Below are 17,953 nucleotides of genomic sequence, written 5' to 3'. Positions count from 1 at the left end.
TGCAAAGGATTTACTTTAACAATAAATAGATATTGACTGACATTTATAGATAGATAGATATATATTTGTATGAGTACAGAGAGAGATACAGATGATAGCTAGATATATAGATAGATAGATAGATATATAGATAGATAAGTAGATAGATAGATAGATAAGTAGATAGATAGATAGATAGATAGAAAGATAAGTAGATAGATAGATAGATAGATAGATAGATAAGTTGATAGATAAGTAGATAGATAAATAGAAAGATAAGTAGATAGATAGATAGATAAGTAGATAGATAGATAGATAAGTAGATAGATAAATAGAAAGATAAGTAGATAGATAGATAGATAGATAGATAGATAGATAGATAAATAGAAACATAAGTAGATAGATAGATAGATAGATAGATAGATAGATAGATAGATAGATAGATAGATAGATAGATAGATAGATAGATAGATAGATAGATAGATAGATAGATAAATAGATAGATAGATAGATAGATAGATAGTTAGATAGATAGATAGATAGATAGATAGATAGATAGATAAGTAGATAGATAAATAGAAACATAAGTAGATAGATAGATAGATAGATAGATAGATAGATAGATAGATAGATAGATAGATAGATAGATAGATAGATAGATAGATAGATAGATAGATAGATAGATAAGTAGATAGATAAGTAGATAGATAGGTAGTTAGGTAGATCGATAGAATAGTTATATATTAGTTATATATATATATAGAAACATAAAAATTTGTATATATTGGGATATATAGAAATATATTAGGGTATTAATAAGTATAATACGTATGGAGTTGTTTTCGAAAAGTCTAAGAGTGAGCATTACTATAATCCCTCACTAAACGATCTCTAGTCGGGAATACTCTTTACTCATAATATGAAATAATTTATAAATAAATGCTTATCTTATCTTATGCTTATCTTATCTTATGCTTATCTTATCTTATGCTTATCTTATCTTATGCTTATCTTATCTTATGCTTATGCTTATCTTTATACTAATAGTCAATTTGGTGCTTTGCCGAAGACTGATCGAGGTGTATATAAAAGGAGGAGCGCACTTTGTAAGTCTTAGTTCAGTTGCCAACTCAATTGGAGTCGTCCAGATGGCACGCTTGCCCCTGCCACTGTTTGGGGCTCATTACACTGAATTGTGCCCACGGGGCGTTTCGTGTCAATTTATGCAACTCTCCTGCAATTTCCGGTATATTTAAGCAATTTCCAGTGGAACAGCCACCACAGCTTGGGCACTGGACATGGTCATGACTTAATGCATATGAATATGTCAGTGGTGAGTGATGCTGGTGGTGGGTGTGTGTGACGGAAATGCTCCCCTGGGCATTGGACCAAGCCAACCTATGTGAGCTTGGGACTTGCCAGCAGCAAATCTGCTCAGATTTAATACCAAAAGCTAAGACTCTTAGTCGGCCCGATATCTACGCAGAATTGGCCAACAGCTTTTCAATTTTCCACCTAAATCAGAGTTTAGCGCCCCGCGGCGAACCCTTTGCTGCCTTCCTTGATGGAAGACACATTCACGCAATAAAAATGATCCAAAAAAAAAAACTGCGTAAAAATGTCAAAACGTTTTAACGCCGTTGGAAGCAGCGCAATAAAAATGAAAATCAAAATGAAAATGAAAATGAAAACGAAAATTCACAAGCAGCCAAATGCAATTTATATGGCGGGTGGGTCTTCAAGTGGTGGTGCTGCTGCACCCAGGGGGACTGTTTGATTTACCGTCAACAGGAGATTAAAAAAAAAACTGAACCCAAAAAGTGAATTAAGAATTTGTGTGGTGGAACGAAGCAACCAATCGGAGGGTGGCTTGCCACAGGTTGGGGGCAAATTGAGTTGCAACACTTGGCAGGTTTTTATCTACGCATCACAATCGAACCAGCCACGCAGACAACCAGCCATTCGGGTGGGTTGGCAAAACCACCAGAACTGACTCTGGCAACGCGCTGACCAACCAGCAACAGCCAGGACCAACCAGGCTGGCAACAACTGTGTTTCGTGTTGCTGCGCGTTGATAACAAGATTTGTTTTTCAAAATTATGGAGGGTCGGCACTTAATTACGTTGAAAAGCGCAACACAGCCACAGAAGCCACATCCCCCACAAGCCCCTGTCTCAGTGTCAGGCGGCAATTTAACTAAATTAATTTTAAAGCGCGCCTCGTTCTTCGATCTGTGAAAAGTGCCGGCAGTCGGAAGCAGTCAGAAGTCAGGAGTGCGTGTGTGGGCCCTTGCTCGATTTTGGCCAGATACGGGCAGGGCTAACAGGCAGACAGCCGTACCAACCAGACTGGGGAGATCGTATACTTGATAGAGAGGGTGGTGACACACCCTCCTTAGACAAATGTGGCTGCCAGTCAGGCAGACAGACAGACAGACAGTGAACACTCTACATGGATATTCCATTAAAGCAGCCAGCGAATTGAACAATTTACACTTTATGATTTATTGTAATGAGCTTTTTATTTACGGCCGCTCGTTTCATTGTTGAAAAGTGTCTGCACGTTGCAGAAGCTTGTTTTGGAAAATTAAAAATTAATTAGGCATTTATCATTCTTTGTATCCGCGTTTCGAGAATCGCTAACAGATGGCTCGAGTTTGGGCTCTATAGAAACGGGTGTGCATGAAGCTCTGAACAGGGTTCACCACATGGAAGTAAAAGAAAATATAATAAATATTCAAACTGGAATTGGAACTCAATACCTAACAACACCTAAGCCAGAGGCTAATCTGAGACACGCTTCTCAATGACTTGGTTTTGGACTTAAATTTGGAATTGGTAATATGCATTCATTTATTGTCAATTTAAAATAATTTTCAATGCTTAAATATGAATCGGAATTTATTTTTTTTATACCCTGATCCCATTGAAAATGGGAAATCAGGGTATAATGGTTTTGTGCAAATGTATGTAACAGGCAGAAGGAGGCATGGCAGACCCCATAAAGTATATATATTCTTGATCAGGACGACAAGCCGAGTCGATTGAGCCGTAAAATGTGAAGTATATAAGTAATCATAACAAGACTGATAACAGGAAATTTTTTTTTATTATTATTATTGATTACCTGATAAGCTCGAGGGCAAAGAAGTCATGCAGTATTTTTATGCACTAATCGCATTGAAAATGTGAAATCAATATATAATGTTTTGTTTGTGCAAATGTCTAAAGAGCTAGAGCCTCCAAATTTTGTATTTAGTTTTATGTATATTTTATGCAATTTTGATTTTTGATGGATTTTGGATATCAGCTCCAAATTTCCCCAAATTCTTAGAATTTAAGTTTAGTTGGAACTAGGGCCATTAGTTGAAATCGTTTGTATCTCAACCAAGCCAATAGGATATGTAGATCATATGCTGAAAATTTCATTAAAATCCATTAAGTAAAACAGAAGTTATTAAACAAAACGTTTGGCCAATTTGCAAAAGCACATGTCAGCAGCGCCACGCGCACGCATTTTTCCTATGCGTGTGCACACATTCATTCAAGTGTGTGTATTCTTTTCTATTCCAAGAATTGAAATTGCGATTGAATTGTGCTGAATTATTAGCTGCTACTTATGTTCAAATTTGCAACAGCTCGCGTAAGAAGGGCATTGGCTGCGTTGGTAGAGGCGCCGCTCGTATGCAGCTTGATCCGGGTTCGAGACCAGAGGAGATGAAATGTTTTTTATTGTTTTATTTTTTTTTTTTAGTTATGAAGTGGCGGTGTTGGTAGAGTTTGTGCACGTTGCGCAAATAATCCGGGTTCGAATCCTGGTCTCGCAATGTCGATTTTTATTTGTTTTCTTTTTTTTTTTAATACTCGATACAAACTACGGAAAATATTACAAAACTCAAAGGACTGGGATCAGGGTATCTCCTAGTCGGGCACCCCGACTAGAGCTTTCTTACTTGTTTTAGTCTGACTTACTCACTGACTCATTATTCCCATCATCATTTAAGCTACTATAAATAATACCATTCTCCTATTTTCAATAATCACAATCGGTTCTTTATTAACAATAATCGCAATCATTATAAAATGTTGCCAAGTTTAAGTATTAGTTTCTATTTCTGTTTGCACTTATCGACATAGTGTTAAGATAACTTATCTGTAATAAATTGGTTTGCAATTTTAACCTACTTATAGCTTCTTATTAAAATTTACTATAGGTTGTTATACCCTGATCCCATTAAAAATGGGAAATCAGGGTATAATGGTTTTGTGCAAATGTATGTAACAGGCAGAAGGAGGCGTGGCAGACCCCATAAAGTATATATATTCTTGATCAGGACGACAAGCCGAGTCGATTGAGCCCAGTCCGTCTGTCTGTCCGTCCGTCTGTCCGTCCGTCTGTCCGTCTGTCCGTATGTGTGAACGCGTGGATCTCAGCATCTATAAGAGCAAGAGACTTGAAATTTTTTTGTAGGTCCGTGTATAGCACGCACAGGTCAAGTTTGTTTCAAATATTCGATAACTATTCGCATTTAATTGTTATCGAATAAAAACATTATTGAAATGCAGTAAATAAATTATATCTCGAACGTCTTAAGAGCTAGAGCCTCCAAATTTTGTATTTAGTCTTATGTATATTTTATGCAATTTTGATTTTTGTTGGATTTTGGATACCGGCTCCAAATTTCCCCAAATTCTTAGAATTTAAGTTTAGTTGGAACTAGGGCCATTATGTGAAGGCATTTGCATCTCAACCAAGCCAATAGGATATGTAGATCATATGCTGAAAATTTCATTAAAATCCATTAAGTAAAACAGAAGTTATTAAACAAAACGTTTGGCCAATTTGCAAAAGCACATGTCAGCAGCGCCACGCGCACGCATTTTTCCTATGCGTGTGCACACATACATTCAAATGCGTGTATTCTTTTCTATTCCAAGAATTGAAATTGCGATTGAATTGTGCTGAATTATTAGCTGCTACTTATGTTCAAATTTGCAACAGCTTGCGAAAGAAGGACAGTGGCGGAGTTGGTAGAGGCGCCGCTCGCATGTAGCTTGATCCGGGTTCGAGACTAGAGGAGATGAAATGTTTTTTATTGTTTTATTTTTTTTTTTTAGTTATGAAGTGGCGGTGTTGGTAGAGTTTGTGCACGTTGCGCAAATAATCCGGGTTCGAATCCTGGTCTCGCAATGTCGATTTTTATTTGTTTTCTTTTTTTGTTTTAATACTCGATACAAACTACGGAAAATATTACAAAACTCAAAGGACTGGGATCAGGGTATCTCCTAGTCGGGCACCCCGACTAGAGCTTTCTTACTTTTTTTAGTCTGACTTACTCACTGACTCATTATTCCCATCATCATTTAAGCTACTAGAAAAAATACCACACAAATGGGTCATATAAAATCAGTTTATTAGCGACTTGCTGTATGGCGCATTCTCCTATTTTCAATCATCCATCCTATTTTCGCAATCATTATAAGATGTTGCCAAGTTTAAGTATTAGTTTATATTTCCGTTTGCACTTATCGACATAGTGGTAAGATAACTTATCTGTAATAAATTGGTTTTCAATTTTAACCTTGGTTTACTTATAGCTCCTTATTAAAATTTACTATAGGTTGTTTTTTTATTGCATCGTTAATTTTCTTTTAGTCTAACCATAATGAACCCAAAATAAGCAAATAAAAAGTTTTATTGAACTGTGAAGTAATCAATGCTTTGAGCCATCTGCGCCATCAGTCGACAGACAGCGTGGGAAGACGCTGCTCTCATAGGTGGGCACCATGTACTTGATGTTTATGAATGCATTCGGTCCGCCACAGTACTCAAGCAGCTTTAGAGTGTCTTCGATGACATCGCCAATGCGCTTACTGCGATCAGGGTCGACGCCTTCGCCCAAATTAACATTGATATTCTTGTATAGATTGCATACGGCCAATAGTTGACGGTAGAAGGGAACTAGAGCTTGCCCAACGCAAGGCCCTAAAAGGAAACAGATATTACACTGAATGAATTATAATTAGGAGATGTAAGTGCAACTAACCCAGTCGCACCATCAGCTGTAGCACTTTGAGAGCTGATATGATGATACCCTTGTCGCGGGTCTGAAAGGCGCGCTTGAGCGGAAGTATTAGCTTGGGCAGCACTGGGAGCACCTTGTGCGGCTGCCTCATGATCAGATCGACGGCTGCATTGACCGCCAGCAAGCGTGTATCGCTGTCTATGTCAGCCAATCCATCCAGAAAGATGGGTAAATAGTAGCAATAATCGAGCTCTTCGGGCGTGCAGTGCCAGCGCAAAGGGCGATCCTTGGTGGGATCCTGCTTGTTGCTGCGTCCTGTCAGAGCCACAGGGATGTCGCCGCGCATGAAGTAGATCTTAAAGACGGTCTCCTTCACGGGCTGACGTTTGAATATATCAATTCTGTAATGGAAAATGCTCTGCTGTAAACCGATTCAAAGTGGCACCCAACTTACTTTTTGGGGGGCTTGACTACTGTGCCCTTCTGCAGAGCCTGGTAGGTAAAGGCGGGCACCTCACGTACGGCCTGAGCGGGTAAAGAGATCAGCTGGAGCTAGACGATATATCACATGTCTAGCCTGTACCTACCCGCTTGGAGCGCAAGTAAAGTAGCTCGCGACAGATCCTGCCAGGCTCGTGAACACGCTTGGCCCGCTCATGCATGTCCGGACACTTATTAGCGTGCATATTGGCTGTAGAGACGTATGAGTAATGAGTAAGCGCACAGAAACTATTTTAGTTTGAAATATAACGAGACTTTTTGAGAATGCGACCAAAATATTGTTGATTGGATGGGATACACTGTGCGAATGCCAGGGATCTATGTTCTATATAGTGTTGCCTCACAGCCTACTTGACTGTTTGTCCACAAATTACTCGAACACATATACAAAACATTCAAATTTATTTATTTATATATGTAACTGTAATATTTGCTTATCAAGACGTCAACAGACAGCCGCCCCATCGACCCTGTCGCAGCAGGAGGGGAGGCACTCAACACCTAAACGTCTCTAAAGAGTCATAAAGGGAAAGTGCAAACATTTGCGCACTTTATCATCTTTTTCCATTTCCATGTTACGGTAACTGTAAATATTTTGTAACGCCACCAATTACGTCGTCAGCAGGAAATGCTCCACAGCCTCCCAGCCATACGCCTGCTCGCCCACTTTACGCTCGCTTCTCTAAGCGCATTAACCTACTTTAGTCTCTGCTGGGTGCGACAGAGACACGTGACTTGCCTATCTATCTGTCTTCTCTATCTAGCCCCCTCTTTGTCTGCCTCTTGCTCGGTCTGCAGCTGCTTGGTTCTTAATTAATTTAAATTCAACATGCGAATTAGGTTTCATCTGTGAGCTGCCTCCACCTCCACCTCCACCTCCGCCGTTGACTTTTTTAATTACCCACGCGCAGGTTTTCACTTTTATGCACGTCGCGATTTATCTGATTTTATATTACGGCGACCCGGCCAAGGCATGGCAATCGAGCTGGAAGCGATTAGGATAATGGGACATAAGGCAACCATCAGAGATGCCAAGCTGACAATATCACATTTTGTTGGCTTGCTAATTGTTCCAATTGAAGTGTTAATATGCCGCCATCGAAGTTACCCAGAGGCCAGCACATGCTGACATGGCTTGGCACTTGGGTTCAAATTATGCATACTTCTTATGAGCTGTTAAGTGACTGTTAACTGCAGTTGAATGTTAACCGCATGTGTATCTGTTAACATATCTTTATTTCTGTTAGCTGGACAGATCGTAGTCTATCTAGTAAGAGACTCGTCGATCTTTGTGCCTTTAAAAGCTGTTAGATGGGCCAAGCCATTAGCTTGCCCGACTCGATGTTAATTAACCGTGGTTAAACAAATTATTGACTATTTTCGTTGTGGAGCCAACGTAAAGCAAAAGCAAGCGCGCGCCGATCCTGTTCAGGACCCAGTTGAATGACATGAAAGAGCACATGCTGTTAGGCTCGAAGCAGACAAAAGCTATACTAAAAATCGGCCTGATCATAATTTATTGACCAAAGCCCATTACAAAAGGGGACGAGACCTAAAACAGATGGGGGAGTACCCGGTTCAATGATGTCCCTTGGTTTGGGTGCGTTTGTCTAGCTGACACTTTCATTAACAAAAAGTCAGAGCGATGACAATCAGCTCGTGTGCTGCTCTGTGTGTGTGTGTGTGTGTGTGGGTATGTTTTTGCATTGTTACAAAGTGCAACTGGGGTTTGGCTTAGGGTTCGCTGGCTGTCACACCTCTTGATGGCCATACGTCCGTCTCTGTCTCTACGAATCCGACTGTCGTCGGACATTGCTGCACTGCGGCACGTAAATCTAAACAGCCACTGACAGCTTTCAACTGACCTCCACCTCTAGCTGCAGCCCCAGCTCCAGCTTCAGCTCCAGCTTCAGCTCCAGCTCCAGCTACCAGCCGCCCCAGCTTCCAGCTCTGTAATCTCCACTTCCCAACCACATCGTAAGCGCCTTTTTATGTAGCAATTCGAGTGGATTGGGGCAGGTGGCCAAATCGGTGGGCGGCTGTCACACATCTTGAGCGTTACACAAGCTATGTATCTATATCCTGCACACACTCACACACACACTTCAGTCCATATATGTATGTGAGGCATTTTGCATATGGCCGGGTTGTTTGTCTGAAATTGACATCGCATGTTGCTGCTCGTGGGCCAACGTCATTGTCATTGTCATTGGACTGGACATAGCCATCAGTAGCTTTTGTTTTGTTTCACCATCAACGTTGTCTGGCGAAGATTTTATGTATGCTCGCATACATTTTGAGAGCTTTATTGTTTGCTAAAATTCAGGCAGTATCGAGTAATCGAACATCCGAGCATCCGAACATCCATTCAAGTGTCCGGGTCTATCTGTGTAGGTGTTAATCTAATAACTGTCAAATGCAGCATGCGCCTGCTCCACGCTCATAGCCAGCCAGAGGATACATATTGTTTAAATGGCTTTTGTATTGAGCCCAAATTGCACTGCAAATTGATGTTTGAGCTTGAAAGCAGCTTTCGATGGGTTTCTAAATGGAAACCGATATACAAATTGGTTTATTACGCTGCCAAGTTTGAATCATGTTGAAGAATCTTCTTATGCTCGGTGGCTGTGTATGGAAACATCCATTTAATATACACATATATTGGAAGAGGCTCCAACTCGCGAATTCGCCTTTAACTCCTGGTCTTCTTTTGCCTAGTAAAAGACTTTGTTAATTCACTTTAGTGTTGGATTTTTAATTTTCATAGTTAAAATTATTCTATTTCAAATGCTATTTTAATTTTCTTAATAGTTTCTTTTTGTAAGCTCATTTTATTCGATTTATAATTAATAAATTTGAAATTTGAAATTTGAATTTAGCTCTCATAAGCCTGAGCTCAACTCGAGCTAGTGCCCTTTAATATTTGTAGGGCGCTATTTGGGTGCGACTAAATGGAGAGCGAAATATCCAAACATTTTCTGGCTCACTAAATGGCCATAAAATGTACATAGAGACATTCATGCAACAAACTGTCCTGCAGACAGCAGCTGAGCGGGAGGTGGAGACAGGCGGGAACGGGGCATGGGAAATCAAGCATGAAAACGGCAAAAATATCGCTGAGAATTTTCCCAAAAATGCAGAAAAAAGTCAACAGAGCGACACAGAGATAGAAAGAGAGAGCGAGTGGTGGGGCAGCTAGAGAATTAGTGTGGGGTATAAGCAGTTTGGATGTCGCTAGCATTTTTATGAGTCGTAAATCGAAGCGATAAAATCACACGACCAAAACAGAGACCAGAGTCGCACTCTTGGCCTGGTCTGGCCCAGCAGCCAGTAGCCAGCAGCAGTCTGTCCAGCTGTTCGTCTCATAAGTCACACGATAAATTTTGCAACATTGCGCTAATGACAACAGCGCGCCAATGCGCGGTTCAGGCGAAGGAGAGTTGAGCAGGAGGCGGATGCTGGCTGGCAGCAGTTGCAAGTCCGAATCCAAAAGTCGGCGCCATTTTGCAACTACAAACGACGGAAGTTCATTATTGTCGGTGATTAATGACAAAACAGACGAGCAGCAGCACAACAAGTCTCTGGAGAAGGGATGCTGCGGATGCCACATAAGTTAGACGAGTTGCTTGCTGTTGGCAGTTCAGCCAAAGCCGCTCGCTTCCTCTATGACATTTATGGGTTTACTACTTCCGGCTGAACGCAAAAAAAAGAGCAGAAGCCGATGAAGAGAGGCACATGCCCCCGCCTGGAGCTGGTAACAGCGACAAGCTGTTGACATCCCCGAATGCCATTGAGTGAGTGCGTCTGCTGGCGAGTCGAAATGCATTGCCTCTGTGTCTGTGGCAGAATGATTAGCGCGCTGATTTGGCCAAACGATTGAGTGCGCATCGGTGTGAGGACGAGCGCAAGGACTTGCTGCCAACTTTGTCCTTGGCTCTGGCGCTTCAGCTATGCGTAGCTAAGCGCCATTGACAACGGCACGCACAGAGCGTGAGCACAGTGCTATCACGGGCAAGGTTGACGAGGAGAGCAAGTTGGAACGACAAGTGAAATTAATTTCAAACAATGCAGCAAACAGAGAAGACAACAGCAAGCAGCACACGACGACAGTTGAGCAAATTAAATAAAAATTCCAGCACGAACAAGACAACAACAGACAGACGGCAAGAGTTGAAGTGGGAGCAGCAGCAACATCTGGAGCTGAAGTTGGAGCCACTGCGCAGAAGTTTATTATCATATGGCGCGTATACGTTCTAACTGGCGGTACGTGCCATCGAGCAATGCAAATAGCTAGCCGAAAAAGCTGTTAAGAGCCAAAAGCAGCCAACTTGTCGAAAATGATTTCATTTTAATTATGCCAAAGGGCAGAGCCCAGCCGAACGAACCGAACTCAGCTAAACGGAGCTGAACTGAACCGAGCCCTACGACACAGAATCATGCTACGGGACGTGTCGAAATGTGTCGCCATTTGGCGTAGTGCAAATGAAATCACGTCACAGCCAGCAGGCAGCACAGGCACACACTGAGCCACGCCCCCTGCCTTAAGCCACCCAAAACTTTAGTCGTCATTATCAATTTGAGTTAATTGCAGTCGCCGCCGTCGTCGGGAGTTGCGACATTAAATAACTTTCTGTTATTTTACCTGGCAGCCAGCACTCGTGAGCTGGCCGTGAGTCGTGATTCGTTCGTGATTCGCGAAGAGTGAGCACCTAAGGCATTTAGTCAACATTTACTTGTATTACATACCACACTGACGCGCAGCTGTCGCAGGTGTAAGAATTATTAAATTAGAGACGCGCTCCATTGTGTCCCAAACTTCAAGCGACACCTGTGGCAGGTGCAAAAGTTAACAAGCGAAGTGGGCAAAGGCAACAACTTAATCAGTTTGCCTAATGTCTGAAACTCTAACTAAAAACTGTAAACATAACTGTTATTATTGTATTAGAGCCGTATAAAGCACACAATCTTAATCCGATCTTAGCATTGACTAATACAAGCATAGAATGTTAATTATTCAGTCAACTGCAATATATATAATATATCATACAGACTGCCCAACTCATCTAATCTGCTGACGTCAGATGACGTCAGATGAATACTCGTGTATATCATAATCAGCACCTTTTATACCCTGATCCCATTGAAAATGGGAAATCAGGGTATAATGGTTTTGTGCAAATGTATGTAACAGGCAGAAGGAGGCATGGCAGACCCCATAAAGTATATATATTCTTGATCAGGACGACAAGCCGAGTCGATTGAGCCCTGTCCGTCTGTCTGTCCGTCCGTCTGTCCGTCTGTCCGTATGTGTGAACGCGTGGATCTCAGCATCTATAAGAGCAAGAGACTTGTAATTTTTTTGTAATTCCGTGTATAGCACGCGCAGGTCAAGTTTGTTTCAAATATTCGATAACTATCGCATTTAATTGTTATCGAATAAAAACTTGATTGAAATGCAGTAAATAAATTATATCTCGAACGTCTTAAGAGCTAGAGCCTCCAAATTTTGTATTTAGTCTTATGTATATTTTATGCAATTTTGATTTTTGTTGGATTTTGGATACCGGCTCCAAATTTCCCCAAATTCTTAGAATTTAAGTTTAGTTGGAACTAGGGCCATTATGTGAAGGCATTTGCATCTCAACCAAGCCAATAGGATATGTAGATCATATGCTGAAAATTTCATTAAAATCCATTAAGTAAAACAGAAGTTATTAAACAAAACGTTTGGCCAATTTGCAAAAGCACATGTCAGCAGCGCCACGCGCACTCATGTTTTCTGCGCGTGTGCACAGTAATCGTTTCTATTCCAATAATCGAAATTGCGATTAAATACTGCTATAAATATTACTCACGCTACGTCGTAGTAATGTCGGTTTTTATTTGTTTATCTTTTTATACCCTGATCCCATTAAAAATGGGAAATCAGGGTATAATGGTTTTGTGCAAATGTCAGGACGACAAGCCGAGTCGATTGAGCCCTGTCCGTCTGTCTGTCCGTCCGTCTGTCCGTCTGTCCATCCGTCCGTATGTGTGAACGCATGGATCTCAGCATCTATAAGAGCAAGAGACTTAAAATTTTTTTGTAGGTCCGTGTATAGCACGCGCAGGTCAAGTTTGTTTCAAATATTCGATAACTATTCGCCTTAAATTGTTATCGAATAAAAACTTTATTGAAATGCAGTAAAAATGTGAAGTATATAAGTAATCATAACAAGACTGATAACAGGAAATTTTTTTTTATTATGATTATTGATTACCTGATAATCTCGAGGGCAAAGAAGTCATGCAGTATTTTTATGCACTAATCGCATTGAAAATGTGAAATCAATATATAATGTTTTGTTTGTGCAAATGTCTAAAGAGCTAGAGCCTCCAAATTTTGTATTTAGTTTTATGTATATTTTATGCAATTTTGATTTTTGATGGATTTTGGATATCAGCTCCAAATTTCCCCAAATTCTTCAGTTGGAACTAGAGCCATTATATAGAAGCTATTGAAATTATTAAAACACAGGGTATCATCTGATTTCTTACTTATTATTTATATTAACTCGCAAGCAAATGCCATTTTGTGCTTACAGCTCGCCGTTGCCATAACGAGCTCCGATCCTATATACTCTAGGTACACGCAGTAGCCTGAAGGGAAGCGAAGGGTGGAGTTCGGTTGCCTGTCGACGAAGTTGGAGAAGTTCATGGGATGCGGATCGTGATGCCAGTAGAAATGATTCAAAGAACTGCGTTCCACAACGCTATCTGCCAGACTTCCGCGATGTCCGCCGGTCCAGAAGTACGGATGGGTGCCGGGATGTGCATAGCGACCCATATAGTAGGAGAGATATCGCATCTCCTGCGCTGACTTGACCGTCATCAGACGAGCATTGGGATCCAGTGTCTCGCAGGCGAAGCTGGCATGAAGCCAGTCAAGCTACGAATGAAAATAAATGAAAGAGGGAAACAGTAGAAGGAACTGGCGACTCACCACGGCGGGCACACTGAAGATGCGACCCTTATACGACACCCTATAGTACTCATAGGTGGGCTGGAAGATACAATTGGTTAGGAGCAGCCGACAATTTGCAGGGTATACGCACAGCTTTGTTGGTGGAGAAAAAATAACAGTTGTCGCCTATTTCCACAAAAGGTGCTATGCAACGGGCTGCTCAAGCCGGGAAGCAAATGTCAATAACATAATCAATAGACAGAGAAAACTTACGTTTCCAGAACTCCAAGTAGATGCAGGCATAGCTGGCCAATATGAGCAGAACTAGTGACAGCAGTTCGCAGGACTTGCCAAACATCATCATTTTCCATGCCACGCTACACTGCAGAGCTTGTCGCAGGGCCCCACTGCTTTTATAGAGCTCCACGCCCAACCAACTCCTACTGAAAAGTGTGCAACAATTCAAAGGAAAACAGAATTCCAACAACTGCATAGAACCCAATACACAACTGCTCGCTAGATTTACAAATGGAAATACGAGCGTTGGGTTTCACTGAATATGATCTACATAAAAGTGACCAAAAGGTAAATATGTACTCTAACAGAAATAACAGAATCATATCCTCATATCATTTCCTCAAGTCGGGAATGGGCTATATTATTTTTAATATATGTCACTTTAAAAATCTGTAAGGGGACAATGTTCTTTTTCTAAATGCGCTTATTATTAAGTATAATATTATTAGTAATGTAAGAACAAATGAGCAGAAGTTGGTATAAAGCATAGTACTTTTAAAGACTTTGTGTAACTTCATGTATGCTGTCTCATATTCACATATAAAGTATCTATCGAAGGACGTGGATGTTACCATAAACAGCTCTGAGTTGATCAGCTGTAAGCTTAAGAAGCTACTGTGGACAGGTCCATCGCCTGGCAGCCACTTGCTGTAGGTAACTGGTTCCTGCAAGGCCTCCCATTTGAACGGAGATGGAGTTAGAAAGTTGTGTCCTGAGGTGACAAATTTGGTTCCATTCTTATAGCCCCGATCGAGTATGTACTTCAACAAAGCATTCATTTGTTCTTCCGATTGTATAGATATTAGTTGTCCGCACACTGATTGACAGATTGCACTTGCCCGAAACCAAGTTACTAATTGTACAGACTGTAAGAATCAATCGATTATTATCGTGTGTTATATTCAATTATCCGAGAGCCTTACATTGGTTCCCTCGGCTATGAAGTATTTGGAGTTTCCCACAGTGTCGTACGCAGGTAAATTGATATGTAAACATTCACTCTGGCATACTATGCCAAGTCCAAAAAAAAGGATCCACCTCATAGCTTCGAATGCTGGTCTTAAAATGTTTTTGTCTTGATGATGTCTGTCCGTTTTTTATATGGGTGTATGGCAATATCTTTTTTAAGATTAGATTGGGCTCTACCAACACCGCCACTGCATGTTAGTCAGTGCTTAACTGTTGGCTCATTGCTGAGCAACTGCTCGCATATGTCAACGGCTCGAGTGTAGCAGGATTCGGTGGACATGAAGAGCTCGCCAGCCTGGAGAGTGAGCAGCATGCAATTGCGGCCCATGCGCGAGGTGGGCTCACCCTCTAGCCAATTGGTATAGTTGATGGTGCGGGCGCGTCCAAAGTAGTTCCAATAGAATTGCAAGTCGCCTGGCCAGCGATGGCCCGCACTCCAGAACTGGGTGCCATTCTGATAGCCACTCGCATATAGATGATTGGCCAAGACGCGCATCTCGGCGCTGCTGTCCAGGCAAACGCGCGATGTTCGCTTATCTTGATAGCAAAAGTTGCTGAACGAGCTGGCCTAAGCGACCACCAAGGTCAGTTGAGTGGAAAAGAGAAAGCGAAAGATTGGCTTTAGCAACTCACCAGCGGCTCCTCATCGGCTATGAAGTAGCAGTAGTCATTCTCCACCTTCTCATAGGGCACCTTGCAGCGTATTCCATAGGCCAGCTGCAGCTCAAGCAGAAAATAGATGCACACCCAGAGCCTCGCCAAGCGTCTTCCCAATGGCCACCTATTCGTCATTCCGGACAGTTGCGAACTGCTTACAAAGAACATAATTCGCCTGATAACATGCCTGTCTCCTCTCTCTCTCTATCTCATTTGCCTGTTTGCCTTTATCTCTGTCGGTATCTCATTATTTTTCGCTCTAATCAGGTCTAGCTGAAGAATTTGGTGTTTACAAATGTTCACGCTGTTACCGATTCGCGCGTAGTTTCCACTGGAGGCGATACGGAATACTAAGCATGAGTAGGCCATGCGCAAGGCATTCAATATATTAATATATATAATTATTTACATATATCAATGTATAGATTCACATTCCTATCAGTTGAATTGAAAAGCTTTAAGTTTGTGTTTGTTTATTTTGTATGCTCGTTCACAAGGTCAAAAGAGTATATTGCGTCTATTGGTAGCAATATGCTGTTCGTACTCTGTCTGCCCGCGAGCAAAACTAACTCTACTGTGTTAGGTATTCTTTGCCAGTTAACGAGTGTCGTGCAGTTACGTATGTCGCAACTTCAATTTTGTATATATTATATATATATATATATATATATATAAGTTAACTTATAACACTTAGTTAGCTTATAACACTTAATATAAGGTATTATTCAACACTTATTATCGGGTGCTAGACAAGTTAAGGAACAGCCCTGGCAAGAGCAACTCTACTTACGCCGGTGAGGCTATGATTTGTAAAAATATAGATCAGTCTCGTGTTTTAACTCGTACTGATAGGACATGCTAAAAATTGGTGTCATATAAGTCAAATTAAAAATAGTGAATATAATAAGAAAAACCAATAAAATTAACTGTTTCGATTATTCAAAAAAGAACAATTCAAAGCAGGGTTGAAAAGCGTTCTTCCAGTAAACCGCTTAAATAAATATTCACTCCGTCATTTGCTCGTTAAATGGCTTATTTCATTTTCTGAGCCCGAGGCCAGCAATAAGAGGCACAGTCGCCTCTCAACCTAACTTTCAGTCACCACAGGAATGGAAATCATATAATTGGCGCCCAACGTGGGGCCGGACAGAACACTTATCGCATTAGTGCCAGAAAGAAGCTATACGCACCCATACCAGGTCTCTCCGAGCAGCAACAGCAGCCAGTGCCAGCTGTTGATCCCTTCCAAGCACCGCCATATCCCACACAGCCATCGGCAGCGGCGGCAGCAGCAGCATTCGAGCAGCCTGCACCACCAGCCGTTCAAGAGGAACGCAAGAGCGGTGGTCTCTTCTCACTCACTAGTCTAGTGCCCACTGGCGTGTTACAGAATATTTCGGGTCTAGTGCAATCGGCCACAGGCAGAACCAACGAACCTGCGCCACCCCCACCAGCCAGCTACAATCCAGCTGATTCTGGTGGCTACTTTGACATAAGCACATCCGGCGCTGCCGTACCGCAGCCGCCTGCAAACTTTTTTACGCCTGCAGCTCCGCCTGCTGCTGCTGATTATTTTTCGCCCACTGTAGCACCACCCACTGTAGGTGGTTACATCAATCCTTCCGTAGTTGCTGCAGCTCCGTCTGTTGGTAACTTCTTTACGCCAGCACCAGCTGTTTCTGGGCAATCAACCGGTGTTCAGCCAACGCCAGCCGCGGTACCACCGACATTTACTCAGCCTGGGGCAACTGCTCCGCCAGCGACATACGCTCAGATTCCGACAGTCACCCAAGTAGCCACTGTCCCTCAGCCACTGACAGCTGCTCAAGCACCTGGTTTAATCGAGAGTACTCCAACGTTTGCACCGCCATCAGTGGCTGCAGCAACTCCCCCACCAGCGGCAGTAGCAGCACCACCACCAGCGGCAGGACCTGCACACTCCTCGTACCGCCTGCAGAAGGGTACCAGACTCTACAAGAGTCCACTGACAGCTCAGGAAACTGCAGTGCCCGCAACAGGCTTTGGCCAGCAAACAGCTTTAACAGCCACGCCCTTTGCACCCTTCGCAGCACCTGCTGCTATTTTTAATCCTTTTGGAGCACAGCCTACAGAAGTTGCCCTATTTACAGCGCCAGCTCCGTCAGCTGCACCAGCGGCAAGCCAGGAAGTTCCTCTGTTGCGGCTGCACCACCCCCAACTGGGCCAGCAACATCGCTGTTTACACCACAGGCATCGACGGGCCTCTTTCAGACTCACGAAGCAACTACATCGCTTTTTGCACCAGCACTAGCCGATACACTTCAGGAGGTTCCTCTCTTTTCCAGTCCGACTAACGCAACACAAGGACTTACACCAGATACAAGCAACAACCTTTTTAAGTCACCGACTCAGAGGGAAGAGCTAAAGAGCTCTTCAAATCAAAATCAGGAGGTTACACTATTTGCACCACCGTCAACTGCACCTGTTTCGGAAGTTCCATTATTCCCAACATCACAGAGTTTGCCCATATTTTCACAAGGACCAGCAACAGCTCTATTCGCACCACAGTTGGATGCTAAGCCAGAACCACAGCAGGCAAATCT

The 17,953-nt window shown here is 42.3% G+C and overlaps 3 protein-coding genes across 5 annotated transcripts; all 3 read right to left on the bottom strand.

Annotated features, from left to right (window-relative positions):
• Positions 1 to 5,640: 5,640 nt before the first annotated feature.
• LOC111592621 (parkin coregulated gene protein homolog) lies at positions 5,641 to 6,812 on the bottom strand. The gene is made up of 4 exons (XM_023304956.2): positions 6,592 to 6,812; positions 6,459 to 6,529; positions 6,026 to 6,405; positions 5,641 to 5,964 (listed from the first exon to the last, which is right to left on the bottom strand). The coding sequence occupies exons 1-4, from the start codon at positions 6,688 to 6,690 to the stop codon at positions 5,693 to 5,695; spliced, it is 822 nt and encodes a 273-aa protein (XP_023160724.1). The 5' UTR covers positions 6,691 to 6,812; the 3' UTR covers positions 5,641 to 5,692.
• A 6,214-nt stretch (positions 6,813 to 13,026) lies between these two features.
• Positions 13,027 to 13,965, bottom strand: LOC111600449. The gene is made up of 4 exons (XM_023316551.2): positions 13,722 to 13,965; positions 13,600 to 13,664; positions 13,488 to 13,547; positions 13,027 to 13,433 (listed from the first exon to the last, which is right to left on the bottom strand). Exons 1-4 carry the CDS (start codon positions 13,939 to 13,941, stop codon positions 13,050 to 13,052), a joined length of 729 nt encoding a protein of 242 aa, XP_023172319.2. The 5' UTR covers positions 13,942 to 13,965; the 3' UTR covers positions 13,027 to 13,049.
• A 90-nt stretch (positions 13,966 to 14,055) lies between these two features.
• Positions 14,056 to 15,792, bottom strand: LOC111600457. Of its 3 annotated transcripts, none has more exons than XM_023316570.2 (3): positions 15,348 to 15,792; positions 14,669 to 15,282; positions 14,056 to 14,611 (listed from the first exon to the last, which is right to left on the bottom strand). In XM_023316570.2, exons 1-2 carry the CDS (start codon positions 15,537 to 15,539, stop codon positions 14,914 to 14,916), a joined length of 561 nt encoding a protein of 186 aa, XP_023172338.2. In that variant the 5' UTR covers positions 15,540 to 15,792; the 3' UTR covers positions 14,056 to 14,611; positions 14,669 to 14,913. The 3 variants fall into 3 exon arrangements, with proteins under 3 accessions (XP_023172338.2, XP_023172346.1, XP_023172330.2); XM_023316578.2 differs by having other exon boundaries at positions 14,058 to 14,611; positions 14,669 to 15,277; positions 15,348 to 15,787; XM_023316562.2 differs by lacking the exon at positions 15,348 to 15,792 and having other exon boundaries at positions 14,064 to 14,611; positions 14,669 to 14,901.
• Positions 15,793 to 17,953: the final 2,161 nt, after the last annotated feature.

This window comes from Drosophila hydei, unplaced genomic scaffold, assembly GCF_003285905.1.
Source record: "Drosophila hydei strain 15085-1641.00,03,60 unplaced genomic scaffold, DhydRS2 tig00000149-arrow-pilon, whole genome shotgun sequence".
Classification (NCBI taxonomy): domain Eukaryota; kingdom Metazoa; phylum Arthropoda; class Insecta; order Diptera; family Drosophilidae; genus Drosophila; species Drosophila hydei.
This window is presented reverse-complemented; position numbering and strand designations above follow the sequence as displayed.

Bases quoted from the DNA above. Each gene is read 5' to 3' on its own strand.
- LOC111592621 (XM_023304956.2), bottom strand. From the start codon at position 6,690: ATGCACGCTAATAAGTGTCCGGACATGCATGAGCGGGCCAAGCGTGTT. The intron at 6,530-6,591 runs GTAGGTACAGGC...TTACCCGCTCAG, and splicing joins TTTACTTGCGCTCCAAGCGG to GCCGTACGTGAGGTGCCCGC. The intron at 5,965-6,025 runs GTTAGTTGCACT...GTTTCCTTTTAG, and splicing joins ACAGCTGATGGTGCGACTGG to GGCCTTGCGTTGGGCAAGCT.
- LOC111600449 (XM_023316551.2), bottom strand. From the start codon at position 13,941: ATGCAGTTGTTGGAATTCTGTTTTCCTTTGAATTGTTGCACACTTTTC. The intron at 13,665-13,721 runs GTAAGTTTTCTC...CGGCTTGAGCAG, and splicing joins CTACTTGGAGTTCTGGAAAC to CCCGTTGCATAGCACCTTTT. The intron at 13,434-13,487 runs GTGAGTCGCCAG...TTTCATTCGTAG, and splicing joins TCTTCAGTGTGCCCGCCGTG to CTTGACTGGCTTCATGCCAG.
- LOC111600457 (XM_023316562.2), bottom strand. From the start codon at position 14,788: ATGAGGTGGATCCTTTTTTTTGGACTTGGCATAGTATGCCAGAGTGAA. The intron at 14,612-14,668 runs GTAAGGCTCTCG...TGATTCTTACAG, and splicing joins TCATAGCCGAGGGAACCAAT to TCTGTACAATTAGTAACTTG.